The sequence below is a fragment of the Daldinia decipiens genome (assembly GCF_022478715.1).
Source record: "Daldinia decipiens strain CBS 113046 unplaced genomic scaffold F4813scaffold_39, whole genome shotgun sequence".
Lineage (NCBI taxonomy): Eukaryota > Fungi > Ascomycota > Sordariomycetes > Xylariales > Hypoxylaceae > Daldinia > Daldinia decipiens.
In genome coordinates this window covers 144,850-156,475 of record NW_026054582.1, presented here as the reverse complement: position 1 = coordinate 156,475, position 11,626 = coordinate 144,850, and the positions used below count along the sequence as shown (strand labels likewise).

The 11,626-nt window shown below is 47.8% G+C and overlaps 5 protein-coding genes across 5 annotated transcripts; 3 read left to right on the top strand and 2 right to left on the bottom strand.

Annotated features, from left to right (window-relative positions):
• The first annotated feature begins 128 nt into the window (after positions 1–128).
• Positions 129–950, top strand: F4813DRAFT_371738 (uncharacterized protein). The gene is made up of 3 exons (XM_049244646.1): positions 129–296; positions 388–512; positions 596–950. Exons 1-3 carry the CDS (start codon positions 219–221, stop codon positions 630–632), a joined length of 240 nt encoding a protein of 79 aa, XP_049096142.1. The 5' UTR covers positions 129–218; the 3' UTR covers positions 633–950.
• Positions 951–1,857: 907 nt separating this feature from the next.
• On the top strand, positions 1,858–3,179 carry F4813DRAFT_215962 (alpha/beta-hydrolase). The gene has a single exon (XM_049239729.1). It carries the CDS (start codon positions 2,155–2,157, stop codon positions 3,106–3,108), a length of 954 nt encoding a protein of 317 aa, XP_049096141.1. The 5' UTR covers positions 1,858–2,154; the 3' UTR covers positions 3,109–3,179.
• F4813DRAFT_371736 (ATP-dependent RNA helicase HAS1) lies at positions 3,159–5,547 on the bottom strand. The gene is made up of 3 exons (XM_049244645.1): positions 4,220–5,547; positions 4,032–4,152; positions 3,159–3,980 (listed from the first exon to the last, which is right to left on the bottom strand). The coding sequence occupies exons 1-3, from the start codon at positions 5,425–5,427 to the stop codon at positions 3,486–3,488; spliced, it is 1,824 nt and encodes a 607-aa protein (XP_049096140.1). The 5' UTR covers positions 5,428–5,547; the 3' UTR covers positions 3,159–3,485.
• Positions 5,548–7,357: 1,810 nt separating this feature from the next.
• Positions 7,358–8,471, top strand: F4813DRAFT_215900 (uncharacterized protein). Its single transcript, XM_049239728.1, has 2 exons — positions 7,358–7,779; positions 7,911–8,471. The coding sequence occupies exons 1-2, from the start codon at positions 7,555–7,557 to the stop codon at positions 8,214–8,216; spliced, it is 531 nt and encodes a 176-aa protein (XP_049096139.1). The 5' UTR covers positions 7,358–7,554; the 3' UTR covers positions 8,217–8,471.
• Positions 8,472–8,513: 42 nt separating this feature from the next.
• Positions 8,514–10,658, bottom strand: F4813DRAFT_215892 (bifunctional 6-phosphofructo-2-kinase/fructose-2,6-bisphosphate 2-phosphatase). Its single transcript, XM_049239727.1, has 3 exons — positions 10,347–10,658; positions 9,532–10,235; positions 8,514–9,471 (listed from the first exon to the last, which is right to left on the bottom strand). The coding sequence occupies exons 1-3, from the start codon at positions 10,450–10,452 to the stop codon at positions 8,923–8,925; spliced, it is 1,359 nt and encodes a 452-aa protein (XP_049096138.1). The 5' UTR covers positions 10,453–10,658; the 3' UTR covers positions 8,514–8,922.
• Between the last annotated feature and the right edge of the window lie 968 nt (positions 10,659–11,626).

The window sequence follows — 11,626 nt, the reverse complement described above, 5'->3', positions numbered from 1 at the left end:
TGTCACGGTACCGAGTACGTCAACCCTCATCATTCATTGAGGCTTATCCAGTAGTTGAGAGATCCGCTTCTTTCTCTGGAATCTTATATAATCGTTCTCTTGAGTGCTTGAGCTGACTTCTATGTTAGCATGAATAATAAATCTTGTCACATTTTATCATATTGAGATAATTTACTAGCCACCAGCATCTATAGTATATCTATATATATTCAATCAACATGAGCAACCGGGGTACCGCACAGCCCGAAGGCGGGAAGGCCAGTCAGCAAGGTGGTAGAAACACCAGTTCCGGCTCTGTGAGTTGACGTCTTTCTGTATCCAAGTATCGTACTAGATCATATAATACTCTAGGATTTCGATGGCTTCTAGCTAACAACAACTACCCAGTTCTCCGGTCCCGATTTCAATAACCTCTACGATCAAAAGAGACCCACAGATAAGGAGGCCATCAAAAGACGCGAGAGCATATCAGATCAGTACAACACCGGGTCTGTAGGCAAGATGTGGAAACGGTAAGTCAGCCTTAGTTAGGCATCTTCTTCTTGGTTATGCTATATCTTTGCCCAGGAGCCGTATTCTAATCAGTTCGGTGTAGTTGGGTTTCTGGCACTGTTGGTGAAACAAGGCCTTGAATATTTCTTCCGGTCGATATGCAGTAGCCACGGAGCGCTGATTGTGTATACAAGAGATGGTGTATCATTGCTGCTTGGCTGGTCGCTTGGCTGGCCGGACATTAGAGCCGGACAGAGTTAATTCTATACTTATTGCGCGGCGTTGAATACTATTTTTTGGTAAAACATCTATTATACGTATGAGTTAAGGTGGTGATAAATAGTGTTGAGTTGGCATTACCAATTATAATCGCCATTGCTATACCTATCTGTATACCGTTTCTTTTGGCTTGTGATCACCTCCTTTTTACCTGGTTATTCGAAAGAATAGTGTCCGCCAAGACTAGACATAATATAAAAGGGGTATGGTCGACTCTGGCGCCATTTCCGGTTCCGCCAAAGTACGCGTCTCCGCCGACAAGACCATCTACGGAGAGAAGGGCAGTTCTCTCACCGGAGTCGGTCTATACATCCGCAAAGTTAACAATGTTATTGTCCGTAACATGAAGATCTCTAAGGTCCTGGCCGAGAACGGCGAGGCAATCGGTATCGATGCATCATCAAATGTCTGGGTCGACCATTGCGACCTGTCCGGTGACCTAAACCTCGGCAAGGACGATCAAGGACGATCTCGACGGACTCCTCGATATCTCGCACGGATCTGAGTGGGTTACAGTGTCCAACACATACATGCACGACCATTGGAAGGCGTCGTTGATCGGGCACTCGGACGGCAACGCCGCGGAGGATCAAGGCGCCCTTCACGTCACTTACGCCGGCAACTACTTCTTCAACACGTATAGTCGGGCACCGCTCATCCGCTTCGCAACCGTGCACATCGTCAACACATTCTGGGATTCACTGATCGGAAACGGTGTCAATACCCGGATGGGCGCTCAAGTTCTGATTCAAAGCTCTGCCTTCAAGAACAGTGCATGATACCGCCGGGCAGAAATTGTAATAGGTTTATCTATATACTTACTAGTTACCTGTTAGTTAGTTAGTTAGTTAGTTAGTTAGTTAGTTAGTTAGTTATAGTAAATAGAACTAGAGTTTGCTTTAACTATTAATTACGAGTCATCTCCAATTCTGACACCGACAGCAAACAAAAGGGGTATAACGTGATCTAATAATAATAGTAGAATCAAGCCTAGTCCGCTCGGTAACTATTTGTCTTGGCTTCTATCTTCTATATTCTATAGGACTGTAGGACTGGAGGACAGAAATGCCGAAACTCGCCGTACGACAACGTCCAACTTCCCATCTCGCTAGGATCAATGGAGGGATGACGATGCTGGTGCCGGGTTTATGGGTTTATGAGCTGCATGCCATTCCCCGCATCCATATGCAAATAATTTATTGAATACTACGGTAGAGAATCGGTATTATCCATTCGATCTGAACTGGGGCCGTCGTCTTAAACCTCTCCACCAACCATCTTTCTAATCTGTTGGACCCTGAAAAACCACCACACTTCGCAGTAGTTAGTTAGCTCAGGTATACTACCTCGCACGTATACCGCCTCGTACGCGTAGCATACATAATGGACAAGCTGAGACCGCTCGGGCGCGGAATCAATGATCTACTGCTACCTACTTTTGCAGCTTACGCGCCACTCGTCCTCGCGAAGGAGACCGAGATCAAGTCTACGCGACGCGAGACGCATAAGTATGGGAGCACTCCACGACAGCAGCTCGACGTCTACTACCCGGAACAAGGTAGAGCGGCCCCACAGTTCCGCGCGAAGCCCGTGTTCATCTTCCTATACGGAGGCGGGTTCATAGGCGGCAGTAAGATAAACGAAGAGTATGCCCATGGACTGGTGTTCAAGAATGTGGGCCACTTCTTCGCTTCCCGCTATGGCTTTACTGTTATCGTCCCGGACTACCGTCTCATTTCTCACGGCGCCAAGTATCCCTCCGGCGGCGAGGATATTAAGCTTGTCATCGACTGGGTCGCGAAGGAGTTGACGAAGCAGGAGGGGTATGAATCCATTGACTTGTTTCTACTGGGTAATTCTGCCGGAGGCATCCACGTTACGACATACCTCCTAGACCCTGAGTTCAAAGAGTCCAGGGAGGCAGTTGTATCCGAGGAGCGGGAGGGCCCGGGCGTGCTACTCAGGGGCGTGATATTGCTCGGCGTACCGTTCCATTGGGGCGGTGACGACAACGCAATCCTGCAGGCATACTTAGGGAAGGGCAAGATCTGGGAGAACTCGTCCCTTGGTATTCTGGAGAAGGAGAAAAAAAGGGACACCGAGCCGGTCCTACCCGGTGTCAAGATCAGCGTCCTCGTCAGCGAACTGGACCCCGAGCTTATGTATGAGTCGGCGCAGCAATTCAAAAAGGAGTGGACGAAAGCTGATATCACTTACGATGTCCTCGGCGGGCACAATCATATTAGCCCTCAGTTAGGCCTGAGTACGGGTATTGAGAAGGAGGAGGCTTGGGGCGTACAGGTCGCCGAGTTCTGTCAATCACGCGCTACTAAATAAGATATTTGATAGTGTGGCATCGAGGGTCTAACGAAATAGAATATATAATACCATATGCGTTACGGTTCGTATGAGATGTTGGTATTCGTGAATACATAGGCTGTAACCGAGTAAACTCAGACCTCACCAAATACTGGTAGACTCGCTACGGCGCATTCGTGATACTACATCACCGTGTCTCGGTGATAGGTGATAGCACCGTATGTAAGTGCTGCATGCTATCTTCAATCTTGCCGATATAGCTTCCACCAGTAGTGGCCGCATCCAACCTTGCATTACCATACCGTCTATCTCCGCAAGAAGGATTTAAGTAACAGAAACTGGTATATTATCAAAGCCCAACCGAAACTCCACAGCTATGAATTCCCAGACCAATACTATCGCCTCTTGAACTTCTGGGTTTGCCTTGGCTGGCTGCCATATGCCCTCCTTCCTTGCACCTTTTTATCCCTGCTCATACTCGCGCCTAACGTGAGGTCGATTCGCGGGGGCGTAGAGAAGCCGAAACTTTTGGCGACCTTTGTCAAGTCCAACTTGTTTATATCAAAAACAGAACGCAAGCTATGGCTTGCGTAAGCGTGCAGATATGACCGGTAACCATCTTTGGCGCTCTGGTTGAGATAGTAGTTCTGCGAGATGAGTTTTTCGAGTTGCGAAGAGACGTTCAGAATCTTCTTCGCCGGGAATTCGTACTCGAGCACAGGCACGCGAGCCTCTTTCAAGTGAGACAAAAAGCCAAGTTCATGGGGTTGCAAGAAGAGGAGACTGCGACCTTTGGAATTTGCGCCACGTGCGGTCCGACCAACTCGATGGATGTAGTCGCGGGGATCATCGGGAGGATCGAATTGAACTATATAGTCAACTGCTGGAATCTATTCTCTAGTTAGTGACATGCTGCTGCGAGATTCGCTTCGACTACTTGCATCTAGACCACGGGCGGCAACGTCCGTACATAGAAGGATACCCGTCTTGGCGTTGCAGAACTCAAAGAACGTGTTTGTCCGCTTCTGTTGCTTCTGCTTGCCGTGGAGGGACAGACAGGGCCTGCCAAATATTATTAGTGATCTATTAACGGATCGAGGCGCGGCGGCACTGGGAATGGAGGACTTACAAATCAATATAATTTAGAAGTTCGGCATAGTAATTGACACTTGCACAGCTGGAGAAAAACACGATAACCTTCTTCTTCAGGTTCCGCTTCAGAAACGAGAAAAGAAGAAGGAATCGCTTATCAGCTTCACAGGTAACATATCCTTGCTCAAGACCCGCAACGGTAGAGTTAGTACTCTCTTCATCGACGTTAATGTAGAGGGGACCCGGTCGAAGAGAAATCCTGGCGAGATCTTCAACCTTAGTCGTCTGCGTCGCGGAGAAGAGCATGGTCTGCCTGCCTTCGCTGGGTAGGATCTTGATGATTTGACGCATTTCATCTTCGAATCCTATTTCCAATATACGATCGGCCTCGTCTATAATCAGAGACTTTAGGTTCTTGAAGACAAAAGGGGTATTTTGTAGATGATCTAGGAGTCGCCCGGGTGTCGCAATTATGAGATTCACTCCCTTGGATAGCTTTTCGGCCTCTGCCCTGCGGTTTGCGCCCCCAATAACTATGCCATATGTCTGGGAGTGATGCGCCATCAATTCGCGGGCAACGCCAAAAATCTGCAGGGCTAACTCTCTTGTAGGAGAGACGACGACAACACCGGCTCCGTTTCGCGGCTTGAATCGCAGTGCGCTCAGCATTTCCACGGCTGGGATTAAGAAGGCCAAAGTCTTTCCGCTACCCGTCTTTGCAGCACCGAGCACGTCACGGCCAGCTAGTAAAGGTGGGATTGCCTTCCGTTGAATCGTTGTCATCTTTTCAAAGCCCATATCTTCCTTGATAGCCTTGGTGGTCTTTTCTGACAAGTTTAAGTCGGCGAAGTTTTGCGCATCGGAGCCGATCGCGGTCTGGAGGGCGGCGATGGCGCTATCGACGGGCAAATCTGTGTTTTGAGGATTTTGACCATCGTCCTCGTCCTCAGCATTCGCCGCTTCCACTCTCTTATTCAATTCAGAGGTTTCTTTCGCATCCTCTTCTTCTGTTTCTTCCTCGCCCTGGCCATCCTCTTTCTCACTGTCATCCGAATCTTGCTCTTGAACGTCATCTTCAGCTTCAGAGTCGTCGTTTGAGGATTCAGCCGCAATCTCGGGTGCAGCTCGCTTTAGCTTCTTGGATTTGGGTGCCTTGACGGGAAGCGCCTTTGACTTTGACTCGGCGCTTTTGGAGCCATTGGCGTCCTTGAGCTTTCTCTTTTTGGCGTACTTGGTTGACTCCATAGTTCCTGAGTAGTTCCTAAGTAGTTCCTGAGAAAATGTTGCGATGGATTGTATTGATTGTTGGTTAGGTATATAAATGTTGCTTGAGAAGTGGGCTGTCTTAGGTACTTTTACCTGTTGTTCCACTTGCTCAGGGAATTTTTTTTGCTTATCGATTAAAACATATTCTGATAAGCAGAAGTGGGTCTATTAGTCTGAATAGCATGGCTCTACATAGCATGGCTCTATCGTGGCCCGTGCACATAAGCCTCTCTACGTATTATGTATTACATCGGATATGTACCTAATGTAGGTAGGTAGGTACCTATGGGCTAGAATCTGATCTCGACTTAGTACTTCAACAACCTCATATTCGGTATTTCCATCCATCTTATTATTAGCAATATAGATTCATGATAAATCGTCCACGAACCACGAAATAATAATATTTCAAGAAATGGATACATATTCTCATCTCCCTTATAATCATAGTTTATCATATTCTCGAAAAGAAATAAGAAACATTGGCTTATATTATGCAGAGATCAATCTGGGTTGGCTCACGATGGCCTCCCTTCTTCTATTTGGATTCTCTAACGCCTCGGTCTATTATAAACAAATGTTAATACTACAATCTACCATTACACCTCGTATATCTTGTACCCCCCAGGCCGCGTCTTCCGTCCTTGGCTCTCTACCAATGCTGATGCGGCAGCTGTTATTACAAACGTGTTGTAAATGAAAAACACTACCGGCCCTCGCTCTCGATATTACTACCTACTAGGTCCTTCCAGGCTGCCGGGTACTTGTCCCTACTCCGTCGCTTATTGCCTTGACGCCCTTTCTCGAACGCGAGGGTTGTGGGTTGTGGGTTGAGGTGCATTACAGCTTGCATACCGTTGCACTGGATAAATCCGCGGATAAAGTCGACATAGTTCTTCATCGTTCTGGCTCGCGAGTCAACCCCCCATACTGCCCGCTCACGCGCCTTTCCTATCGATTCTCAGAGCTGCCTTCCCCCGGCATCCTGGTCGTGGCATCGTCGGTTTATTCAAAATTAGATTCTCGGCACCAGTTCAGCTTACAATCCTATATCTCATGACCCGGCTGAGATAGATTGAGGGTTCAGTACCCCAGATGCTTGGTCATCTCTACCAGATAGATTAGTAGATATTATACTATGGGGAAGTATATCCGCTACCCAGGTTGCTTGAGGGGGAGTCCCAGTGACGGACTATTCCGTAGGTATTATATGCATTCGTACTGCCGGGAAATGTTGTCCTCGTAGATTCCATTTCTGCAGATATGATGGACCGTCCCCTCATTAAGATCTTTCACTGACCCCTATTCACTGCCCTTCTCCGCCTCAACATTACTCTCGTACTCGTGGCACGCTAGGCTCATCATCATCGGCCGAACTACTACCCTCTTCTTCCATGTCCGTCTCCCGTGTCCTGGTCTTATTGGACTTGGGCGTGGGTACCACGTTGCAATGTGATGTGACACCATTGCGAGGAGGCATCTCAATATGGTAGCTGTGAGGTGATTGTAAGCTCAAGATATCACTTGGATCATGTCGTATCACGCGGCCGAGACTCGGACTCGTCCGGCCTTCTGGTGTATTCTCTGGTGGAGTTCCGCAAGGATATGCTATGGGGATGTGATGGCCACGGCTGAGGTGGAGCCCGGCGCCTTACAAGCTGCTGAGAAAGTTGGAAATCATTGGTCGATGCTGGGGGGTTGCGAGGCTTAGGTCACGGCAGGATTTAGACTGGTAGGGCCGGCACATCCATCGCCTAGGGAGAGCCGTGAAGAAGCATGGTCATGGACATAATGGCCAGTTTCTAGACCGGCCACGAGCTGAGCTGCGATCAGGTCGAGACCGCGAACTATCATCTGCCCACCGAGGCGAAAACGTCCAATGCCTCATCCGGCAGGTCCTAGGGCTCAAGGTTACCGTACGTCGGAATGTAGTCCTATCTGTTTGCCGTCTTTCTGCAAGCCAAGCGTATGATATGTGCGTGGGGGAAGTAGTATAAAAAGTATGCGTATAGTCTTCTGGTCAGGAAAGATGATGCACCATTCCCGGAGAATATCAGCCTCTGTCGATCACTCCTCATCACGCAATTCAAACAAACTTCTGCCACCATGAAGTCAAGCTTCTTTACTCTGATTGCCGGTTTCGCCGCCTCTGCGGTAGATGGGTTTAACCATGTCCAAAAAGAAGCCCACCGGCCACAGCCCGTGTATGAAATTGAGACCATCCAGCCGTCGCTACATCTCGATAAGGGGAACTTGAAGCAAGTTCCCACCAGCTCGGTCCTGTCGTCGCGTCAATCCACCGCTGGTGACTTTTATGAATGCAGGAACTCGGTATGTCCCTCACCTTATGTCCCCCCTTTCCTAGTAGTTGTGTCGACCACGTCGAAGCTCAAGTCTTTCATCCACCCGTCTTGTCTTAGTTACGCCCATTCCTTTACTAAAATTTCGTCCTTCGTCCATAGAACCCCCCACCTGGTGATAGCGACTGCAATAATGTGATCGACGAGGTGTTTGCACTAGACCAACCCCTCATAGTGGCATCCAACGCGTGCCTATTGTTTCAATACGGAACGTGTTGGGGCTTCTTTTGCGCCTTATGCCAACAACTATCGACCGACACCAACTTCGTCGGCAGCCAGCTCGCCTCAGCTGAATCCCTATGTGTATCCGGCGGCCAGGCCGGCACCCTCATCAGCCCAGACGAGCCACAGTGGGAGGCCGGCTTCATCTACCAGGGCGGTAGTCTACCCACCTACAACGTCTGTTAGTTACCAGGAAGTAATTAGTGCTTGATTAATCAAGTGAAATCATGTTGGCAAGTTTCACTGGGGTTGCGGCGTGGGGATGTATATTTCTTGTATCTCTCACATCTGATGGTGTTAGAGGCATAGGTGTGTATAAAGAGCAATGAAGTAATTTAAGATAGAGAAGAGGTTGACGTAGTATCCAAAATACTAACGTCCAGCCTCTCAAGCAATCGGAACTTACTTCACTCGAGCATTTTAGTTCTTATTGCGTGATACAGATGCTGTAACAGTGAAATAGAGTGCATGCAATTTTAATGCAGGATAATCCCATTTATATACCTCAGGTAGATACGTATTCCCCTTAGGACATAGCTTTATGTACACCCCTAAGGAATGAAGAAGTGGAGTCATCATTAACCCATTTCTGACCGGTATTAATGATCTAGGTTAGTGCCCATGGGATATATAAAAAGGTCTGTAAATATTTACAACATCGGACATGTATTTCATGCAAGCAGCCCACCCCACTCTATGTATATTAATATGCGGCGGTTCCTTTTTATCCACAAAGCCGATTACCAAAACAAGAACCGTAACAATGTATTCATCCGTTAATGCGCCCCTCTGAACCAATTCGCCGGATCATCTAGTAGTAGTAGTTGTCCTGCTCTACCCTACCTATCTTATTTTCGTCAGTCATAATACCGAAAATCATCGAGGCAAATTCTTAGTGGACTGCCGCTGTCGGAGTGTAACCCAAATTCGACTCCGGGACGGGATCTTCGTGCTTAGCGGTGCTCCCCTTGCCTCGCCACGTGCTAACAGCAGGTATATCGGCATGGTATCTTTCCTCATCGGTACCATAGGCACGTGGGGTGAGTTTGATGAGACAGTGGAGTGGGACGTTCATCCAGGGACTGTGAGACTGGTCCTTCTTCATGAAGTATGCATATATACAGCGCAATATGGCTTGGTGGGTAACAATTAGGATATCCTCGGATCGTTCAAGCTCCATTATAATAGGTTCAAGACGGATCACAACGTCGCGGTAAGACTCACCACCGCGGTAGCGGTAATTATATTTGTCTTCGTCGCGCGCCACGAAATCCTCCGGGTAAACGTCCTTGATCTCCTGATACGTCATACCATCACAGACACCCGCATCGAGCTCGTCCAATGCTTTCCACTGCAATTGGTTGTAATTCTCGGGTAGAAAACGAGCTGTTTGTATAGTGCGCTTCAGGGTCGAGGTCCATACCGTGAGGGGGCGGTCACCCTATCAAACCATGTAAGACTTGGTATCCAACAAAAGCTTTTGGGTTAGATATAAACTTACACCGACGGACTGACGAACGAGTTCAGGCAGCTTCTTAGCATATTGATGTCCTCGCGGAGACAGATCCGCATCGCCACCGATTCGCCCATAGAGATTGTACAATGATTCTCCATGCCTCGAGAGCCACACTGATCTCGGCCGGATGTGCAAGTTCATTAGGTAGTAGACTACCCGACTCTGTAGGTAATCTTGTATACGGTTGATAATAACCTGAGACCCAACATCCATAATCTTGAGGTAGGTATATTCATTCTCGTCACCGTCGGCATCAATGCTTTTATATGCCTTCTCGTAGTTCTTTATGCGATTGCGGAAATCTAAAGCGGCTTTCTCAGGGTCCTGGCCCTTGTAATCAGGACTGGTAGTCTTGACGTCTCGAATGTTGGCCATGATGAGGTCCTCGTTATCACACTTGGATTCAACGAACAAGACTTCGATACCCTCCTTAGTACATAAGTCGTAGACCCATTTCCTACGTTCCTTGGTGGAATTGGTAGCATCGAGGATACCAATCACACCGCCTTGGCGAAACCAGCTTAGCATGTCGGCAATAGCGGCCTCGGCGGCGACGCGACGTCTGCGTTCTCCATCGAGATTGCTAGTAGCGAAGAAATCGGCTGGCGGTTGAGGAGCGTCATGACGTCGGTAGTTACCAACGTTGAATGTCTTGGCATCGATAGAGAGCCATTGGAGGTAACGCTGGGCTTCAGAACGAGTAAGACAAGTCAGCCCTCTAAGGTTTTACAATAGCTGGTTCGAAGAGGAAGAGGGAGGGGAGGGTTTGGATTGGCGTGTGGCTAAGATAAATGTAGTACCTTTCTGTGCTATGTAACTCTTCCCTCGTGCAGGCAAGCCAACCATGACAACGCAGATCTTGGTGTCCTCGACCTGGACGACACGACCGTTAGTGCCTGGTGCCATGATTTCCAACTTTCCGATGTAGCGAGGTTTTAATTGTAGGCGTAAGCAACGGGAGCATGTGAGGCAATAGGTAATAGAGAGTACAGAAAGTACAACAAGGGTGGACAAGAAAGGCAAATTTGGAAATCGGAAAAAAGGAATTGGACGAGATGAGATGAGATGAGATTATGGATTCTGATCAGGTTGTTAAGAAAGACGACCAGTAAAGAAGAGACTATATCACGTTGGTATTCTTCTTTTTCTTTTTTTTTCTTCTTCTTCTTCTTCTTCTTCTAATATTTTTGGTAACCAAGTAGTGAAAAAGCTATGCGTGGTGGCGTGGTGTGCAGTGTTGTATCCAGAAGAAAGAAGACGATGGGCTGGATTCGTGGATGAGAAGGAAAGTTGCGGTGATGCAGGAGATTCCGTCACTACTAAGACATGATTGGGTGTAACACCGGGATTCTCAGGAACCAGCGACAGGGTCTATGTACAACAGACAGGCAGCTACCTACAGCGCAACACAAGGCAGCTGGGGTAGCTCAAGAAAAATATAAAAAGTCGGCAATAGGGCCCCGCATTCTAATGGAGAACCCGCTTTGTATCGATGCGGGGCAAAAGGACCAATGGAGAAAGCCGAGAGAACCAATCAGAAATTAATATGAGCCGAGCTGGACCCTGTTCTTTTAGAGTTTTAGATAGGTACCTAGGTTAGGTACCTAAGGTAGCTTTTCAGCTACGGATTTACAGCCTAGGTACACTTGCCTAGCCATCATCAACCAAACTATTATTATTAAACCAACTTTGGTATTAAATTTCCACATCTCTTTTCGTTCCTATTCGAGACACACAGACACATCCCAATTGCCTATTCCTTAACTTAAAATAATATAAGAATCCGTCCACCCGCAACCGACTACTCCCGAAAAACATGATCTTCTTCATTTCCCGCTTGAGAAGATTACCGACAACTCCTGCATCTAGCAAAAAGAATTACTGCCGGTGTAAATCACCCATCATGTGGTTGGTGCCACGATACACCAATTCCTTTTAACCCCAGCAGCCACCGAGGTTTTTTCCACGTCAGAAAAGAATAGGTAGTCTATAAGTCAACTTTGACTAAATCGGCCATACTTCCGCTCTTCACACAGACCATAGGACCATACCAAGTAACCAACCCGCAATCGCGATTGGA